Here is a 21,798-nt window from a genome sequence, read left to right as displayed (position 1 = left end):
AACTAATGAAATATACATTTTTCTGTAAGGGGAAGAAAATGAAATGTTAACAAATGTGGTTTAGCCAGTATCCCTTTAGAACTGAAAGTGAAAAGGAATACACTGAGAAATGGCATTCCTGAACCAACAGAATGTGAACACCTGAGGGTCTTATTCTAACCGATTGAACTTCTATGAGTATGCTGATTTCTGGAGCTTATGGCCAAAGCAACTCTGCTAGAAGACTGTGTATTTTTATTCATATTCATTTCATTTGACATGGACAGTATCTTTTTTTTAGGTCTTGACAGTATGAATTCTACTGCTAATTTACTAATTTAATAACGCCACTAGCTGTCACCTTCAGCCCCCAACTAAAACCTCTCCAGTGCATCATCAGGGATCTACAACCTATCCTGAAGGACGATCCCTCACTCTCACAGACCTTGGGAGACAGGCCAGTCCTCGTGTCAGAGTCTACCCTCACTTGAAACTGGGCGGTTTCAAAGTGAGGACCCGCATGTCTTCCCCCCACCCCAAAATCCTAGGGTAGGTCTCCCCTTCAGCTGCCACCACCCGGTCAATTCCGTGGGCCGGGACACCCCTGTTTCCCCCCTTGGGAACACAGATCAATTCACAGAGGAGGAACCTCCCCCCCTCTTCCCTCTCTCCAGCCTGCTCTGGAGACAGAGTTGCCTGGATTCAAACGCCTTGAATCTCTACACACAGGGAAGCAGCCCACTTCCCCCTCCCCTTCCCCTGAATTTCCCCAAGGGAAGGAATTAACCAAGTCCAAAGAAAAGAAAGAATTTATTAAGAGAACAAAAGAAAATACAGAATCTCTATGAATCCAAGCTGGGCACTCATAGGGTATAACCTTGCTAAGTTCTGGAGAGAATCCTCTCTCTTTCTCAGTACAACCAGTACAAGCAGAATTAAGAATAATCAATAACAAACACACAGAATTGCAAACATAGGATTATTAGATAAGGACACAAAGTATCTTTCTAATACTCACTATCTTGACTAGAAGAAATTAGTTCAGAAAGGTGGAACTTGTAGGGACTTGATTAACTCGTCTGGTCTCTTGAACTCCAAACGGCCAAAGACAAAGACCCCCCCAAACAGAGGGAAAAGTTCCCTCCTAGGAGTTTCAAATTCTCTTCCCTGATTGGTCCTCAGGTCAGATGCCCACCAGGTACTATGCTTTAACCCTTTACTAACTATTCATGACACGCCCCCCAAATCGTCACAGTGGGATCCACTGGCGGCGATTTCCTCCTAGAACTGTAAAACAACCAGAGTAATAAAACACATGCACTATTACATCGACTACTAAGCATGAAAACATATTAAGAACAGTTTTTAGCCACTTGATTCTGGGAAACTTTCACGAGAGAGTGCATCAGCAACTTTGTTGGAAGCTCCTGAAATGTGTTGAATGTCAAAGTCAAAGTCTTGGAGAGCTAAGCTCCAGCGGAGAAGTTTCTTGTTGTTTCCCTTGTTGGTGTGAAGCCACTTTAGCGCAGCATGGTCAGTTTGTAGCTGGAACTGCCGGCCCCAAACGTATGGGCGTAGCTTTTCCAGGGCATACACAATGGCGTAACATTCTTTTTCACTGATGGACCAGTGGCTTTCCCTGTCAGACAGTTTCTTGCTGAGAAACACGACAGGATGGAAGTTGTGATCCGGTCCTTCCTGCATTAGTACCGCTCCTACCCCACGTTCAGATGCATCGGTGGTAACTAGGAAGGGTTTGTCAAAGTCTGGGGCCCTTAATACAGGGTCCGACATGAGCATCGCCTTAAGCTGGGTAAAGGCTTTCTGACACTCATCAGTCCACTTAACTGCATTTGGCTGGGTTTTCCTGGTCAGATCAGTTAGTGGGGCAGCGATTTGGCTGTAGTGTGGTACAAATCGCCTGTAATATCCGGCCAAACCTAAGAAGGATTGGACCTGTTTCTTTGACCTTGGGACAGGCCACTGTTGGATAGCCTCCACCTTGGCCTGTAGGGGGTTGATGGTTCCTTGACCCACCTGGTGTCCTAGGTAAGTCACTCTGTTTTGGCCTATTTGACACTTTTTGGCCTTAACAGTTAGTCCTGCCTGCCTGATGCGCTCTAAAACCATTTTCAAATGTTCTAGGTGTTCGGGCCATGAATCAGAAAAAATGGCCACATCATCGAGGTATGCAACTGCACAGTCTTCCAATCCTGCTAGTAGACCATCCACCAGCCTTTGGAAGGTGGCAGGTGCATTCCGCAGTCCGAACGGAAGCACAGTAAACTCATACACCCCTGCATGGGTGATGAAGGCAGATTTTTCCCTGGCGGGTTCATCTAGTGGTACCTGCCAGTATCCCTTGGTTAAATCAATGGTAGAGATGAACTGGGCACGTCCCAACTTTTCCAATAGCTCATCAGTGCGTGGCATCGGATAGTTGTCTGGACGAGTTACAGCATTTAGCTTACGGTAGTCCACACAAAAGCGTATTTCCCCATCTGGTTTGGGAACCAGAACCACTGGAGATGCCCATGCACTGGTAGAAGGGCGGATGATACCCATCTCCAACATGTTGTCAATCTCCTGTTTAATAGCAACTTTGGCATGAAGTGACACCCGGTAGGGTGGTGTTCTAATCGGGTGAGCATTACCTGTGTCAATGGAGTGGTAGGTTTGCTCAGTCCGTCCTGGGATGGCTGAGAACAAGGGGTCGAAGTCAGTGCACAGTCCCTTGATCTGTTGCCGCTGTAGACGTTGTAGGGTTGTGGAGAGGGTCACCTCTTCCACACCACCATTTCTTTTACCTTCATAGTAGACACCTTCAGGCCACTCGGTGTCATCTCCTTCCTGAACTGTAAAGTGACAGACCTGTAATTCTCTGGGATAAAAGGGCTTTAGAGAGTTAACATGAAACACTTTAGGCTTTAAAGAGGAATCAGGGAATGTTATGAGGTAGTTAACAGCTCCCAGGCGCTCCTGGACCATGTATGGTCCTTCCCAGGACGCCTCCATCTTATGGGCCTGTTGCGCCTTCAAGACCATGACCTGGTCTCCTACCTTGAAGGACCGCTCCTTGGCATGTCGATCATACCAGACCTTTTGCTCCGCTTGAGCATCTCTTAAGTTCTCTCGAGCAAGGGCCCAAGAGTCTCGGAGGGTGTTTTGAAGGTTGCTTACAAAGTCCAGAATGTTAGTCCCTGGAGGAGGTGTAAACCCCTCCCATTGCTGCTTTACCAGCTGTAATGGCCCCTTAACCTCATGGCCATACACCAGCTCGAATGGTGAGAATCCTAAACTGGGATGTGGAACAGCCCTGTAGGCAAACAGCAACTGCTGTAACACTAGATCCCAATTATTGGAGTGTTCATTGACGAATTTGCGGATCATGGCCCCCAAAGTTCCATTGAACCTTTCCACTAGGCCATTAGTTTGGTGATGGTACGGGGTGGCAACCAAGTGATGCACCCCATGAGTTTCCCACAGGTCTTTCATGGTCCCTGATAGGAAATTTGTTCCCGAATCTGTAAGAATTTCAGAGGGCCAACCCACCCTGGTAAAAATGTCAGTTAAGGCCTGGCACACAGTGTTAGCCCTGGTGTTGCCTAGAGCTACTGCTTCCGGCCATCTGGTAGCAAAGTCCACAAAAGTCAGTATGTACTGTTTTCCTCTGGGGGTCTTTTTTGGGAAAGGACCCATAATATCCACAGCTACTCGCTGAAATGGGACCTCCATTATGGGAAGTGGTTGGAGAGGGGCCTTGATCTGGTCTTGGGGTTTTCCTACCGTTTGGCATACCTTACAAGACCGGACGTAAGTGGCTACCGCCTTGCCCATCCCCTCCCAGTCAAAGGACCTTCCCAACCTGTCTTTGCTTCGTTTCACCCCAGAATGGCCACTAGGGTGATCATGGGCTAAGCTTAAGAGCTTTTCCCGGTACTTGGTCGGAACGAGCAACCGTTTTTGAGGATGCCAGCCCTCCTGGTGTCCACCAGAAAGAAATTCCTTGTATAACAGTCCTTTCTCCACAACGAACCGGGATCGGGTAGTAGAGCTGAGAGGCGGTGGGTTGCTGCGTGCCGCCGCCCATGCTTTCTTGAGGCTGTCATCGGCTTCCTGCTCTGCTTGGAACTGTTCCCTTGAGGCGGGAGACACCAGTTCCTCTGGAAGCGATGTAGGTGATGAGGTTGTTTCCGTTGACTGTGAACCGCTCTCCGCTGGTGCACAAGGCGTCATTTCAGGCTCCGGCTGAGCCTCTTGGGTAGGGTTGTCTGCTGGTTTTTCCAGTTCAGGCCCGTTGTCGCCCTCTGGCGGTGGAGTTGTAATAGCTGGCGCCGGTGCTGGCGCTGGGTGCCCTTCCAGTTCCGGTTCTGGGACTGGATGAACTATGGCTACTGTCGGTGTTGGCCTGGGATCCGGTTCCACCACCTCTGTCTGGGTCTCTGGTAACACAGACGGGGTCTTGGTGGATGGCTCAGGAACAGGGATGGGTCCGGCAGCTCGTCTGGCTTGGCTGCGTGTAACCACTCCCACTGGTTTTTGCTGTTCAATGTGTCGGGCCAAGTCGTTCCCCAGTAGCATGGGAATCGGATGGTTGTCATAGACAGCAAAAGTCCACTTCCCTGACCAGCCCTTGTACTGGACAGGTAAACGCACTGTAGGTAATGTTACAGGTTTTGACATGAAGGGTCGAATTGTCACTTTGGTTTTCTGGTTGATGAATTTGGGGTCCACGAAGGTTCGGTGGATAGCTGACACATGTGCTGCAGTGTCTCTCCATGCGATGATCTCCTTTTCGTCCACTCTCAAAGTTTCCCTATGTTCTAAGGGTATTTGAGATACATCTATGTCCGGCTTTCCTTGGTGTGAAGGTGCAAGGAGTTGCACTCGGTTTAGGTTCTTTGGGCATTTGGCTCTGATATGCCCCAATTCATTGCATTGAAAACATCGCCCACTTGATGGGTCACCGGTTTGTGTTGGTCTACTGGAGACTGGTGAGGTAGAAGAAGAGGTAGAGTGTGACTGTCCGTGGGTTGTAGGTGTGGGTTTGATTGGTCCGCGACAGTAGGGTTTAGTGTCGCTGTGTACCCTGTTGGATTCGCTCCCCTTGGCAGTAGCTGTCGTGTTGTCTACCGATGCCATCCATCTGGCTCCAATCTCTCCTGCCTCAGTGAGAGTTTTTGGTTTACCATCTTGGATGTAGCGTCTAATGTTCTCAGGAACACCATCCAAGAACTGCTCCATCATCATCAGGAGGGTTAGCTCGTCCATGGTTTGAACATTGGCTCCTGCTAACCAGGAAGAAAAATGCTTTTCAATGTAGGAGGCGTGTTTTGGAAATGACTCCTCCGGTGTCCATTTCTGGTTTCTGAAACGCTGACGGGCGTGATCAGGGGTGATGCCCATTCTGAGTCTGGCCTTGGTTAGAAATAGTTGAAAGTCGTTCATTTGGCCCTTAGGCATTTCAGCTGCCACCAGGGCTAATTGTCCGCAGAGCTGTGGCCTCAGCTCTATCATGTATTCTGTTTCAGGAAGACGGTATCCCAGACAGGCCCTTTCAAAGTTTTCTAAGAAGGCCTCAACATCTTCACCTGCCCTGTAGGCGGGAAATTTTCTCCGAGAAGGTTGATCATTAGGTTGAAGAGGGGTTGGATTGGGTGGAGTTTGCTGTTTAGTTTTTTCTAATTCCAGAGCCTGTCTCTGGATTTCCAGTTCTTTGTCTTTTAACTCTAATTGTCTTCTGTGCTCAGCCTCTTTGGCTTGTATTATCTCCATTTCTCTCTTGTGATCAGCCTGTTTGGCTTTTTCTTTCATTTCAATCTCCTTGAGTTTTAATTGTAATTCCATGTCTTGTAATTGCAGTTCTTTGTGTCTTGTTTCCAGTTTAGATGCGGCCTTGGCACTCATTGTGTCTGTGTCCTGGCGCTGGCCACACCCCTCTGCAGTCCGTGAACTGTTTGTGGTGTTTGACAGTCCCTAACCCTGGCTATGATAACTTGAGTACAGAAAGATAAAGCAATCCTCTGTATAGCAAACTGTGGTTTGTGTAATGTTACTGCTTTGTACTGAGAAAGAGGGAAAGAGTAAAAAAAAATTCCTCTGTCTCCCTCTGCTCTGAGTTGCTGTACTCAGCAGCCCAGCTGAAAGGCTGCTGCTAACAATACCCCTGAGAAAAATCTGGTCTATTCCTCAGGGATTTGTGTTCTCCTGTCTTCTGATCCTTTCAAAAGACACAGGGAGAGAAAGAAAAAAAAACCTGGCTGGAGGGTTTGTCTCTTCCCCCCCCAAACCTGTTTTTCCTGTTGGATGGGAATGTACTTTGTCGAGCACTTCCCCCCACCTTAGGAATCCTGAGTGATACCTGATATCACAAAGGAAGGACACACCTCTAGGGAAGAGTTTTTCCTCAGCATAGCCAGCAGAGAAAAAAAAACTCCTACCCCTGAAAACTGCTTCAAGAAAGAAAATCTGTTTCCCAACAAAGCCTGCTGGAAACTTAATTTCCTCCAGCCAACCTGGCTGAAACTGTAAACTCCCTCTTCTGTCAGGTTGCTTTCCTGCTATAGAAGAAGAGAATAGCTCCCTTCAGCGTAGCCTAGCTGAAAAAAACTCCTTGTAACAATGGGTTCGAAACTCCGCTGCCACCATGTCAGAGTCTACCCTCACTTGAAACTGGGCGGTTTCAAAGTGAGGACCCGCATGTCTTCCCCCCACCCCAAAATCCTAGGGTAGGTCTCCCCTTCAGCTGCCACCACCCGGTCAATTCCGTGGGCCGGGACACCCCTGTTTCCCCCCTTGGGAACACAGATCAATTCACAGAGGAGGAACCTCCCCCCCTCTTCCCTCTCTCCACCCTGCTCTGGAGACAGAGTTGCCTGGATTCAAACGCCTTGAATCTCTACACACAGGGAAGCAGCCCACTTCCCCCTCCCCTTCCCCTGAATTTCCCCAAGGGAAGGAATTAACCAAGTCCAAAGAAAAGAAAGAATTTATTAAGAGAACAAAAGAAAATACAGAATCTCTATGAATCCAAGCTGGGCACTCATAGGGTATAACCTTGCTAAGTTCTGGAGAGAATCCTCTCTCTTTCTCAGTACAACCAGTACAAGCAGAATTAAGAATAATCAATAACAAACACACAGAATTGCAAACATAGGATTATTAGATAAGGACACAAAGTATCTTTCTAATACTCACTATCTTGACTAGAAGAAATTAGTTCAGAAAGGTGGAACTTGTAGGGACTTGATTAACTCGTCTGGTCTCTTGAACTCCAAACGGCCAAAGACAAAGACCCCCCCAAACAGAGGGAAAAGTTCCCTCCTAGGAGTTTCAAATTCTCTTCCCTGATTGGTCCTCAGGTCAGATGCCCACCAGGTACTATGCTTTAACCCTTTACTAACTATTCATGACACCTCGCTTACAGACAGGCCCACAACCTGAAGCAAATACTCACCAGCATCTACACACCAAAAAACAAAAACACTAACCCAGGAACCTATCCCTGCAACAAACCCTGTTGCCAACTCTGTCCACATATTTATCCATCATAGGACCTAACCACATCAGCCACACCATCAGGGGCTAATTCACCTGCACATCTACCAATGTGATATATGCCATCCTGTGCCAGCAATGCCCTTCTGCCATGTACATTGGCCAACAAGAATGATATAAAATTAAAGAACAAGAATGATATAAAATTAACACGGCACACAATAAATGGATTAAATGCTGGCTAACTGACAAACTGGACAGTCTCTACGCAAAAGAATAAATGGACACAAATCAGACGTCAAGAATTATAACATTCAATAACCAGTCGGAGAACACTTCATTCTCCCTGGACACTCAATAACAGACTTGAAAGTGGCAATTCTTCAACAAAATAAACTTCAAAAACAGGCTCCAACGAGAAACTGCAGAACTGGAATTAATTTCCCAACTGAACACCATCAAATTAGGCCTGAATAAAAACTGGGAGTGGATGGGACACTACAAGAACTAAAAAAAAAAAAGCTAATTTCCCCATGCTAATTTGCCCCTACTGTTACTCACACCTTCTTGAGTGTAAGGGTAAAAGGGTAAATGGAATGACATGAGTAATTATAGGCTGACATCAATCCCAGGCAAGATAATGGAGGGGCAGATATGAAACTCAATTACAAAAGAATTAAAGGAGGTTAATATAATTAATGGTAATCAATATGGATTTATGGAAAATAGATATTGTCAAACTAAAATGATAACCTTTTGTTGGATGAGATTAAAAGTTTGGTTGATGAAGGTAATAGTGTTGATGTAACATACTTGTATTTCAGTAAGGCATTTGATTTGTTTCCATATGACATTTTGATTAAAGAACAAGAATGATATAAAATTAACACGGCACACAATAAATGGATTAAATGCTGGCTAACTGACAGCTCTCAGTTATAAAGGGGGAATTGTCAGTGAGCGGGCATGTTTCTAGAGCAGTCCCGCAGGGATCTGTCCTTGGCTCTATGCTATTTATCATTGTTATCATGACCTGAAAGAAAAACATAAAATTATCACTGATAAAGTTTGCAGATGACTCAAAAATTGGGGGAGTGATAAATAATAAAGAGCACAGGTCACGAATACAGAACTAAGCTGGGCACAAGCAAACAATATGCATTTTAATGTGACTCGATATAAATATATACATCTAGGAACAAAGAGTGTAGGCCAGACTTACAGGATGAGGACTCTACCCTGGGGCGGCTCTAGGCATTTTGCTGCCCCAAGCACGGCAGGCAGGTTGCCTTCGGCGGCTTGCCTGCGGAGGGTCCGCTGGTCCTGAGGCTTTGGCGGACCTCCCGCAGGAACAGCGGACCCTCCTCAGGCAAGCCGCCAAAGGCAGCCTGCCTGCCGCCCTCGCAGCACCGGCAGAGTGCCCCCCGCGGCTTGCCGCCTCAAGCTTGCGCTTGGCGTGCTGGGGCCTGGAGCTGCCCCTGACTCTGCCCTGGGATGAAATGACTCCGAAAAAAATGTGAGGGTTGTTGTGGATAATCAGCTGGACATGAGCTCTCAGTGTGATGCTGTGGTCAGAAGGCCTAATGTGATCCTTGGATGCATAAACGGGAATCTCAAGAAGGAGTTTTTGTGTATTTGGCATTGGTCTGACTGCTGATGGAATACTGTGTCCACAATTCAAGAAGGATGTTAATAAATTGGAGAGGGTTCAGAGAAGAGCCATGAGAATGCTTAAAGGATTAGAAAATTTGCCTTATAGTGATATACTCAAAGAGCTCTATCTATTTAGTTTAACAAAGAGAAGATTAAGGAGTGACTTGATTACAACCTGTAAGTACTCACATGGGCAACAAATATTTAATAATGGGCTCTTCAGTCTAGCAGAGAAAGGTCTAACGCAATCCAATGGTTGGAATTTGAAGGTACTCTAATTGAGATTGGGAATAAGGCATAGATTGTTAATGAGTGTAATTAGTCATTGAAACAATTTAGCAAGGCTTGTGTGGGATTTTTAAATCAAGACTGGATGTTTTTTCTAAAATATATGATCTAGCGATCCCTTTGAAGCTATGATCAGCAGAGCACAACTTACAGTATCTCTGAGGCTGCTCCAATTTGGAAGAGGGGTTAAATTGGCTCCTTAACAGCCCCAGGATCAGTGAATCCCTGAGGTAGCCTAAAGCTACTTTTTCACTCCAGTTAAGGCTGTATCACTGCAGAGTAGAGCAGAAGAATTACTTCTTGTGTCTTGCTTACAACATTCCTGCTAATACATCTCAGAATGATGTTTGCTTGTTTTGCCTCAGCATTTTACTGTTGACTCAGATTTAGCTTGTGATCCACTCTGACCCCTTTCTGCAGTACTCCTTCCTAGGCAGTCATTTCCCATTTTGGATTCTCATTTTGTGTCTCTGAATTCTTTGGCTGAGATAACGTTTGCTGGTCCTGGGTTGGTTCTCAGGAAATAAGATTTTAAATAAAATGGGAATCAAAACTTACCATGCCTGACTGCCAGTGCATGAGCGAGTTATGGGTGACAAGCCAGGAGATGCCAAGGACAACGGATGAATGCAATGCACAAGTTAGCCTAAACTGAATGATTTATCGGTGGCCTCAAAGTGTCCTTACCTGTAAGGGAGCCGTCTGGTGGGTGACTGGTATTAATGAAAGAAGTGACCTGTCTATGGACTCCACTAACTCATGGGAGCGGAGCAGGAATCCTTTTGCTGGGTGGAGATATGGTGTGCTTGGTCAAACTCCAGATCCATGATATTGCCTGATGCACTTGAGTCCACCCAAATCTCTAGGTTGGTGTAGGGTATGGCAGAGTGCTGGAGTTGGAGAGGTGTTGGATGCTGATTGGCCATCCCCAGGGTACAGGTGGACAAGTGGGGAGAAGGAAGGGTTCCAGTCTAGCCTAGATCCCCCTTTGGGGCTGGGGCTTGGAATTTCTTGACCAGGGCACAGATCAGACATTGGTAGGGCAACTTGATGCAAAATGTCCTGATTCCCCACAATATAGGCATAGGCCCAATGCCCTGCATCAATTTGTCTCCACATTAGAGGGCTGGACCTGATCAACTTCCATTAGTTTGGGTGACAGAGAAGTGACTGATAATGGGTGTGGTGTCAGCAGAGCTGGCAAGGGCGGGAGAACAATTCTTTTTCTTGGTGGAATTTGGTCAAGCAATCATCAATCTTGCTGCATAAGTCAACTATAGCATTCAGGCTGAATTACACCCATGCCAGTTCATCTTTAATATTATTGTTTAGGCTGAGCCAGAAATGATAACACTGAGTGGCCTGTTCTACTAGGTGTCTCGTACCACAAATTGGAACTCTGATGCATATTTAGTAACTGGCTGGTGTTCCTACTGCAACATGAGAAAAACATCTGGACTCCAATGAAATGTCCAGATGTCTAAATGCTTGCTCATTATAGGAATTCTCCAGTTGTATGTTTGCAACTCGGGTCATCGAAAATTACCACCATAGTTCAGACAAAGTCTTCAAACTGTCCCAGAAGTTGGCTTGATTTTTCCAGAAGTGAAGATGCCCAAGCCATGGCCTTCCTGCTAAGCAGGCTGATATTTAGTCCCAATTGGAGGTGGTCAGTAGGGTGCAACTGAGGACGTAGCAGAAATAGGAGCTGACCCTGACTTAGGAAGCCATGAAACTTGTTGTGATCACCACTGAACTTTATAGCGGGAGTGGGGATAAGAGCTGAAATCAGTGAGGCTTGAGCTTGCAGGACCGCCTTCTGTGCCTGCAGGGCAGCAACCTGGGCATGCAAATCCATAGGGCTCCCACTATCTCCAGCAGAGAGATATTGACCTTTAGAGGATCCTTGCTCACTGTATGCTCTACTTCCCTTATTGTTTATGGGGTTTGGCTCTGCTCAGATAGTCAGAGACTGGGACATGGGTGGCTGTGCCTAGTGAATGGGGAAGGAGTTGGGTCTAGTGGTTAAAGCAGGAGTCAGTAGCAAGGAACAGGAGCCCAGAGGTCAGGAATTGGAGCCCAGAGTCAGAACCAGGTTGGAATATACAGAACTATGATTTCCACACAGGGTACCGTTGCAATCATATTCACTTATTGCAATCACTGAAACTATAATGCTATTAATATGTCTAAGTAGTTGTATTAAAATTACAAAAAAAAACAACAAACAAACAACCACCACAACAATAACAAAAAACCTCCATAGATAAAGCTGTCTGGTAATATTAGCTAGTTTTTCTTTGCAAGACCTTCCAATAACTTTCTCTTCTTAACCTTCCTTATGCTAGTGTTTCTTGACTTAAAGTACTGTAGATAATTTCCCCCACAAGGTGATTTACAGTATGCTTTAAATACAGGTAAAATAAATGATATTTGTAGGTCACATTAGAGAAAAAACATAGGACTTGCTCGTTCCAATGTCAAGATGATGAAATTTTTGATACAAAAATAAACTAAAAGTAGGACAAAATACTGTTATCTCAAGCAGGTCATTCCATGCTTCTAACATACTCTTTAACTTTGTATAGCACTAATGCCTTAGTCCATTTAAAAAGATGTCTTCTCTAAAATCTAAGGGCTAGATCTTCAGCTCATGTACATCAACATAGCTCAGTGGGATTTAAGCACATGCTTAGGTGCTCACTAAATTGTGATCTAAGCCCCCAGTCCTGCAATCAGGTCCTTATGTCCACTCAGTGGGACTCTACTCAGGAACTGATTGCAGGGTTAGGAATTCCAATCACAGCTCCATAATTAGATACAGAAAGTTTCAGTTCATTGTTTTTTGTCCAGGGGTTATGTATAACATACTACTATGATTGTTTCCCAATAATCTTAGGGAACTTGATACTTAAACTTTTCTACATACAGAACTATGAATGCCCACCACATTTGCCTATGCAGTCATTGCACTACCACTACATAATTTATGCTATACCATAAATACAAAAAATACTTTAAGAGATCAAGTTCTTGTCAAGAGAAGTATTTCCTTTAGATGAATTTGCATACCCCTTCTAGAGCACGGGCATTATACAGGCAAACTTCCTGTCATTTTTTTAGGGTAACCAAGATATCCTTTTTTAAGTTAAACTAGATCCATAAATTGTGTTAATATAATATGGTATATTTAGTTAGTTGGAGGGAGGGGGAGAAAAACTGCTTTAGTTTATGTAGAGCAACGATACTGTATGCTGGAGCTTTTTTGTGCTATCACTGCAGCTAAGATTAATGAGCACAGGACAAATGCTTGACATATAACCTACCCATGGGAGTTCCAACGCCATAACCTTTTGAGTCTATCAGGCCTCCAATCTGTGTTAGGTTACAGTTCCGCTGTGTGACAAACTCAATGGTTGTGGATTCCATTAGAAAGGCATAATCAGAGGTGAGTACACGCTGGATGCCTTCTTCATTACTTTTGACAAGCACCGACTGCCTCCTGCTACTCATAAAGGCCCACATCTTGTCATAAGTGGAGATTTTTGATTTCTGAAACATAAAATATTAAAATACAATATTAACATGAATACGTTTATGACAAAGTAGAAAAAGCCAGTTAACACAGTATTTCTAGAAATAATTGTATTCATTTAATACTTTATATCTATAAAGGGTACAGATTTCCAAAAGTACTCTGCTCCCATTTAGACACCAATATAATTAGCCAAATGTTCAAAAACGCTGATCACATTGGGTGCTTGGTTCTTTGAAAAATCAAGGGTGAAGTCCTGGCACCACTGAAATTAACAGAAGAAACTTCACCGACTTCAAGAGGGCCAAGATTTCACCCCTGACTGTAAGTATCAGAAACAATACTTTTGGTTGCTTGACATTTTTGAAAGTCTGACCCTTATTTTGATGCCTAAACAGTCGCGGAGCTCTTTTGAAAAACTGACAGCATCTGACATCTTGAAGGATCTCAAAACACTTCATAAATGACAGTATATGAATAAAAGACCACGGAAATTCAATCACTTCTGGGATAGAGGGTGGCAGCCTTCTCATCCACAGTACACTGTAACAACAATCTGAGGAGGGGAACTTCTAGCCAAAGATATTATTACGAACTTTATTGATAATACTGTTTTGTTATGTGTCAAAAAACTAAGCCTAACATGCCCCTTATTTGTTGCTTCATTCACTGAGTATTCACAGGAAACAGTATAGTTCAGTGGAGATACAATTGTGAGAAACCAGACCAGAGTTCTATACCCAGTTTTGCTATGTGAACTTAGACAAGTCACTTTGCCTTTTGACAGCACATTGCCACTTCTGTAAAATAAGGCTGATAATATGTACCATACTTTGTTAAAGCACTTGAGATTTAGGGATGAAAACCACTATATATGTATTAGGATTCCTACTTTATTGCATTGTGTTACCCACACCTTCATCCAAGAATGTCCCAGACCAAGATTATCATTAGGAGATGTGCTGCAATGCCAATGCCTAGCCAATAATACAAGAGTAGAAATCTGATATAGCAGACTAGTATAACCAGATTCTTCAGAGAGTCTCTGATCTGTTAATGTCAACCCCAAGCATAACTCATTTTGCAGTTCTGGGAGAGACACTAGACAAAGATTGACACTGAAGATCTTTCTGAAGTTCTGCTGACTGGCAGCTGTAACTTCTGCCCCAAATGAGAATTAGTGGTGTACATGGGATAGAAAGGGGAACATTTATTCTGAATAAGGATGAGTTTATATCCTTGCTGAGGTAGAATCCAAGGCTTATTTCAATCTGCTTGGGGACTTCAGAACATCCATCATTCAAGTATGTGAACTAACTCCAGTAGTCAATGCTAATAAAATTGACGAGTTTCACATCCATCTGCAAGAGCTCACTGCTACTGTGCCAAAACATGATATGGTGTTGATTGCAGAGGGTTTCAGTGTGAAAGTGGAGAAAAAAAGGTTGTGGATAAGAATATGATGTGGAGACATGGAATAGAAGAAACAAACAGCTTCCTATTAATTGATTTTGGTATGAGAGTCAAAAGATTCTTACAAACACTTTATATCAATATTACAGTGTAAGAGAATGCACTTGAGCCCTGTACATCAGCTCAGTGGGAATCAAAATGATTATATCATACAGAAAAGAGGGGAAACCAATGTTTTCCAATTGCTGCAAAACTCTCCAAAGTGCTCATATCACCATTTAGTTCTTTCATCATTCAAGCTTTACCCTAAGTGCATAAAACAATATTTTTTAGCCATTGTGGAATAAACTGAACACAGAAAATTGGTACAGAGAACAACTTTAGTAAACCATTAGATACATTGGTGATGTGTGAGCTGAGGGGGGAAGCCAAATAAAGAGTACAAGAGAATAAAGTGAAAGACAATCACTAGGATGAAAATGTGTCAAAAATGGAAACTGTTGCTCTCTACTGAAGCATTACAGCATGTAGAAATATACAAGAGACTCAACAATGGAGAGAATACACAGATAAACTTCTACAATAAGATGGAAAAGATGACTGATTTAATCAGTTGGGAAGAAGTCCCAGCCATATATGAAAGGGAACTAACACCTCTACGTACTAATGTAGTGAATAAAATGAAAGAACAAAACTTCTGGCTAAGATTGTGTAACATGCTGCTGGGAATACCCAGGGTTGTGAGCCACTGTTACCTCTCTGCCTCAACAAGAGTGAGTTTTGCTGGCAATTAGACTGTGTGTCAACTCCCTAGCACACCAGTCTGTATTCCTCACCAGCAAACTCCTCAGGCAAACTCCAACTGACGTCCCAAACCTTGCCTAGCAAGTAACAATCAGTACACTCCAGCCCCTGAGCTACTCAGAGATATTTCTCTGCACAGCCCATATCACTGTGCATTCAAAGAAGATACTAAGTTTGCTGTTCTGTTAAAGAATCAGTACATCATAACTTACTAATTTAACTGGGGCAACTATGCCTTTCCCTTCAAACACAGAACTGAATTGGTTTAAAGTAAAAGTAAAACCAATGTTTTCAGGGGTGAAAGTAACTTACAGGACTTACCGGTACTGCCGGAGTCCTGAGTGGGGGCGTGGCCTCAACCGGAAGAGGTGTGGCCTCAACCAGAAGAGGCGGTGCCTCTCAAGATTTAAAGGCCCTGGGGCACCGGCTGTGGCTGGGAGTCCCAGGGCCTTTAAATCAACCCAGGGATCCCAGCTGCAGAGGTGGCTGGGAGCCCCCCGGGGCTCCAGCCACCGCGGAGCTCCGGACCCTTTAAATCCCCACTGCAGCTCTGGCTGCCAGAGCTGCAGGCGGGATTCAAAGGGCTCTGGGCTTCCCGCAGCCGGGGAAGCTGTGAGCCCTTTAAATCTGGCCCCAGCCTGGCCGCTGGAGCCGCATGTGCAGGGTTTAAAGGGCTCTGAGCTGACCGCAGCCACAGCAGCCCAGAGCCCTTTAAATCCGGCCCCAGCCCGGCCGCCGGAGCCACGGGTGGGATTTAAGGGGCTCTGGACTGCTCGCTGTGGCGGGGAGCCCAGAGCCCTTTAAATCCCCGCCGCAGAAGCCGGTGCAGTCCGGCACGGCATACTGGCTCTTGCCAGTACACCGGACCGGACCGGCTTACTTTCACCTCTGAATGTATTTTTAAAAAGAGAAGGATTAAGTGATACCAAGTAACAGAGATAAAAGTAGACATGGTTACAAGAATATAAAAGTTAAAACACACATTTAAAAGTCTAAAACTTAATCTAGCAAGATACAATCTTTGTTCAAGATGGATTCTTTTACCCCCATTTATTCTTTTAGCTTTTTACTGGCCAGGACCCAATTCAGACATAAAATTGCTTGGGGTTTTTTTGTCTCCTAAAATGACAGATCAAGGAAGAGTGTCTCTCTGCTCCTTATATCCCCAAAGGGATTGACTTTGTCTTACAAGTCTGGAAGGTCTCCTGGGGATTCAGTCTCCTGCATCTTTCTGGGCTGTGGGAGCCATGTTAATTCTCTGTCTCTCTAGTTCAGGATCAGGATAATCCCCATTGATTTAGCTGAATGGCTTTATTTACTGCTAATATGTAAATTGGGGTGAACCTACATTTCTTTGTCTAGGCCAAGGGTAGGCAACTTATGGCACGTGTGCCGAAGACGGTACGCAAGCTGATTTTCAGTGGCACTCACACTGCCTGGGTCCTGGCCACTGGTCCAGGAGGGCTCTACATTTTAATTTATTTTTAAATGAAGCTTCTTAAACATTTTAAAAACCTTATTTACTTTACATATAACAATAGTTTAGTTATATATTATAGACTTATAGAAAGAGACCTTCTAAAAACATTAAAATGTATTACTGGCACGCAAAACCTTCAATTAGAGTGAATAAGTGAAGACTCGGCACACCACTTCTGAAAGGTTGCCGACCCCTGGTCTAGGACAAAGCTGTTTATCGCCTTTACCCATGCTACGCTTTCTGGTCTTAAACAAGTCCTAGTAACATCAAACACAGGGAATTCATAACTTCACATACAATGTTAACACATGCATTTTACAGTGCTTTCAGCTGATACCTTACAAGGTATATTTTGTACAAATATTGTAGCATTGTGTAGGATGTGAATACAGGGGTGCCTAGGGTCACAGATGGCATGCTTGCTGGAATCATTAAAACAATCTTATGCGTGTATCAACATTTTATGCATGATTTGTGAGGTTACATGGAAGATGTAGCAATATCTTGGTAATTAGGGAAAGACACTCTTCACCTATCAAAATATGTAGCTCTGAATATAGTGTGAATTACAGAATTCATTTCTCACGCAGACAAAATAAATAATAATAAAAAAACCTGTACTGTTTCTATTCATCCTAGAAAAGATAAAGATCAGAGTTGAAGTGATGCCAAGAAAAACAGACTGCCTACAAATGAACACTAGATGATGTATTTACTGTGTTTTAATATTGTAAGGCAGAGACTTGGGATGTGTTTTATACACAACAGGGAACCTTTTGACATAGACAAAATATCTTTTGATTCAAACAAATCACAAATGTTTTTTTCCCTGTATTTAGTGAACTACTGTATAGTCTCTAAATCCAAAAGCCAGAACAATCAAAATCATCACAGGCTGGTTTGACATGGAACTAAGGAGAATGACACTACTTATTGCTTCTGGTGGTTATGATTGTGACACTCATATTGATGGAAGCAGATTCTGAAATTTATATTATGCTTCCATTTTTACTTATTTGTGAGCAAATAGGATGAATTGACTTACAGGTTCCATTGGTGAAGTGCATTATGTTGTTTTTGGTTAGCACACCATTTCTGACCTAACCGAAAATCACCGTCTCCACTGGAAGTGATGTCTAGATGGGATAACCTGTGGTGACAAGATTTATTATGCTTGTGCTCCCGCAGTACTGCAGGAGATATTCAGTGGCTAATAAAACCAGCTGCCTACACTTTGTGAAATTTGCATTACACTGGAATACAAAAGAGAAGATGGCAATGAAAACATTGCAGCCCATCCCAACAAGCAGGAAAATTGGAAATGAAGATATTAAGAAAATCAAGAAGTTCAGCTTCCTGGTGATTGGAGATGGCAGCTATCACAATGACATCCAGAGGCAGCTGCCAATGGTGTATTCAGTACTTGTAAATTAAAGATCATTTGAAGACAACAGTGGCAGAGATCATGAACATAAGAATGGTGAAGCCTCTGAGTTAGCCTATTGCTATGCACGTCTGCGAAGGCTGGAATGGGAGGCAGTGTCTTTACTATTGCAGTGTTCCTGCTATATATTGAAGTGTTGGAGAGAAAAGACAAATATTGCAGCACAGCAACAGTATAATGAAAGAGGTGAGAAGGAGGAACTATGGGGATGCTGTATGATGACAAGGGAGACTGCCAAAATAAATAAAGATCAAAGGAAAGGCACAGGATATGGTAGGGAGACAACATCAAACAATGTGTTAGTGAGGGCAAGAGTGGAGGAGTATACAGCAAAAGTGAGCAGTGCAAGAACTGATGCATTGTTCCTCTTTTGTAATTATAACAATATGTACAAAGTGTGCTTTAATTATATCAAATTGTAGTTCTTAACATCTAAAACTTTTAAATGTAATGGGCAACCTCCTAGCCTCAGCTATACTTATGAAACCTTCCCTAATTCTTGAAAGTTGGGTGGGCAGATCAGGGATATTATGTACATCCTCATTTTCTCGCTTTAAAAACAAATAAATCACAAGGATCTAATTCTTTTAAACTGAGGCCTTTTACATTGTGAAGGGACCTTAATGTAAATGAGAATTAGGCCCCAAGAGTTTATATTAAAATGCAAAAGGAGATGCCTATAGGCTCAAGAGATTGCATCCCTGGGGAAGTGATATGGTAGTTATTCTTCTATGTTCTCCATTTGTCACTGATTTATTTCAAAAGAGCATTGTCCTTTGTTTTGAAGAACACAGCATTCTGAATGGTCAAAAGTCACTTTTCATCATGCCCCAGATTCATCGATTACACAATAAGAAATGACCAATAAAATAATCTTATCTGACCTCTTGCCTAACACAGGCCAGAGAACCTCACCCAGTAATTCCTGCATCAAGCCCATAACTTCTCTTTGAGCTAGGAAGAGAAGAATGATAAATTCAGGAATGCCCACCTTTGTTAGGGCTGTTCACTTCGCATGTAATTCACAGTTAAGCATAGTGAGAACTGTTTCCCGTGACCTTTCAATTTACCATGCTGTGCAAGATGAGGGAAGCTTTCTTTTAACAAAAACAAAATATTTTCTGCTGCTACCCCTTTGAAAAATAGCCTGTAGAATAGTGTAGTTAATATGTAGAGCTGATGGACAACTCTTTATTAGTATGGAGAAAGTGTTTTTTTCTTAAGTCATTTTCACACTTCAGTTCTCTGAATCAATTCCTTAGCTCCTAAAGAAATCTGAACATGCTAAGGTATGGAAATGTACAGTTAGGACATCCAAAGAATCTTAACTCTGACCTTTAGCGACACCATGCATATGGCCTTCAATGCACTGATATTGCTGCCTGTCATGTTAACCAATACTGTCTCATTGTTTCTTGGTACTCCCCAATTAGTAGGTCTGTATCCATCTGTTTCTGCTTGTCTTGCATTTAGATTGTAACCTCTTTGTGGCTTGGGTTCTCTTCTTATTCTGTGTTTGTGCAGCACCTAGCATAAAGGGGCCCTGCTCCTTAGGATTGCTAGGAGCTATAGTAAAACAAATAAGAAATAATAGCTATACCATTATGGTTAAAGCATCTTTGTGATTGTAGTCTCAGATTAAATTAAATTAATATTTGAAGACAGAAGAAGAAAAACATGTAATGTCTCTCCCTCTCATGGTGTCACCACAGGACAGAGATCCGGGTGCTTAATTTCTTAAGAAAAAGATTTTAAATAATTTTTAATACCTAAAGTAATTAATAGAATTACTTGTAAAATCTCAGATAAATAATTCTATACTTCAAAAGTAAGTGCTGTAATTCTGGAGAGAATATGGTGTATTTTTCATGCATAGCATATTGTTTGAAATTCCTGCTTTCAGTGCAAAACTCAAGCTGGTAACCATTCTATACACTGAACTCACACATGTGTAAGATGCAGTTTTGAACCACTACAACAAAATACTGCAGTACTTTTTCTAAAGTATATGGGGTAATCTCTGATATTTTATAAACTAAGTAGCATACACTCTTCTACTAATGGAAGATAATGTGCTAGAACTAAATTAGCTTAATTACAGTTTATCACTAAAGCAGATCAAGTCTGTCAGTATAAATGAAGTTCGGGCTTTTAGTAGGTTTCTGAGAAGATTATCAGGAGTTAAAGAAAACTTTTTAAGTAATACTGCATTTTAGCCCTGCACTTGATTTTCATGCCACCTAAAACAGACTCTGGATTTTCTTCAGGCCTCAAAGTATAAAGAATGAAAGACACTCTTCCATGTTATCAGACTGGTCTCCTCAATTCCATGACCTCCATTTAAAAAAAAAAAAATCAGAACTGCTGAGGCCTGTAAACCCTTAAGTGAACCAGCCGATTTAGTTTTTGTGGGATCAGCACAAAACCAATAAAACCAGTGCATACGAGGCTCTCTTCTTTGTAACGGCAGTTTTCATGGTCCATAGAGCACAAATGAAGAAAGGTAGGAAAGGTGTTCCTGCCAAGAATGGAGTTACGGGGAATGAAAAATGAAGTGCTGAGAAAAATAAATTTTACTGTGCCGCCAACTGCTCTGTTTTTTTGTTTCAGGAAATCAAAGATAGTGCAAATTTAATATTTTAAAAAAGTAGCTAGAGGTAAAGCTAATGAATTAATAGTTAATGCTGAATTACTGCAATGTTTTCCTTGACAACATTTCACTAGCCAGTTTTGACCTGGAAATAAATAAAAATTTTGTAGCATGAAAATCACTAATGAATTTCAGAAATTTTTCTTCTGTTGCATATCAGAGAGTTATTGCTGGATTATTACCAGCTGCACAATTATTCTTTCTATAGAACAGCATGAAAGAAGACAAGTTAACGGTGATGCTTTTTACTTTGCCATAGGTTTTATTAATAAATGCAACACATTGGACAAATACAATTTCATCTGATTTTAAAGAATATCTTATACTCAAATTGCTTTAGAAAGGCAAATGAATTCTTCACCTCTGTTCATTCTGCCTGCTGTCACATACAGATTAGAATTTAGGACTCTGCATGAGAATACTTGGCCTCCATTATATCTGAACACAGTCTCACCTTCTACAAGCAGTGAGACAATAGTGTCATCAATATTTGTGTCACTCTTGAAAGATGAAGCTGAGAATTTAGTCCACAAATCCTGACAAGGAAAAGTTTATTTACAGCTGACAGACTGAGACTTTATCACAATAACCTATGTTTAACTATAGCAACACTCACACAGCTGCAATATTGGTGTAGAAACTGTTCATGTAACATTTCATGATAAAGTTTATTACACACTATGCTGGAAAGATTTAGCTCGTGCTGAGATTTGAAACAGACTGATCAGGAGTGCTAGGATTCAAACTTACAGCCTCTCATAGCTGCCCTGCTCAAGACCTCAGCACACAATTTGAAACAAAACAATACAAAAATAGGAGTTCTTGTGGAACCTTAGAGACTACAGTCCACTTCATCGGACGCTTAGAATGGAACATATAAGAAGAGCATATATATACATACAGAGAAGATGCCATACCAGCTCTAAGAGGCTAATTAATTAAGATGAGTCATTATACTACTTGAATCTATTTCCTTATGATAGCTATCCTTACACCTCTTGTCAACTGTCTGTAATTGACCATCTTCATTATCACTACAAAAGTTTTTTTCCTGC

General features: G+C 42.7%; 1 protein-coding gene across 13 annotated transcripts in view; it reads right to left on the bottom strand.

Moving 5' to 3' along the window:
- Nucleotides 1–21,798, bottom strand: part of GRIK2 (glutamate ionotropic receptor kainate type subunit 2) — a 604,939-nt gene that overhangs the window by 35,485 nt on the left and 547,656 nt on the right. For all 13 annotated transcript variants that reach the window (XM_045011187.1, XM_045011179.1, XM_045011186.1 and 10 more), the window contains one exon: nucleotides 12,744–12,969. In XM_045011187.1, coding sequence (XP_044867122.1) covers nucleotides 12,744–12,969 — 226 coding nt within the window. The remainder of the gene's footprint in view (nucleotides 1–12,743; nucleotides 12,970–21,798) is intronic.

Source organism: Mauremys mutica, chromosome 3 (assembly GCF_020497125.1).
Source record: "Mauremys mutica isolate MM-2020 ecotype Southern chromosome 3, ASM2049712v1, whole genome shotgun sequence".
Classification (NCBI taxonomy): domain Eukaryota; kingdom Metazoa; phylum Chordata; order Testudines; family Geoemydidae; genus Mauremys; species Mauremys mutica.
The sequence above is the reverse complement of the archived record's forward strand: the minus strand, read 5'-3'. Positions and strand labels throughout refer to the sequence as shown.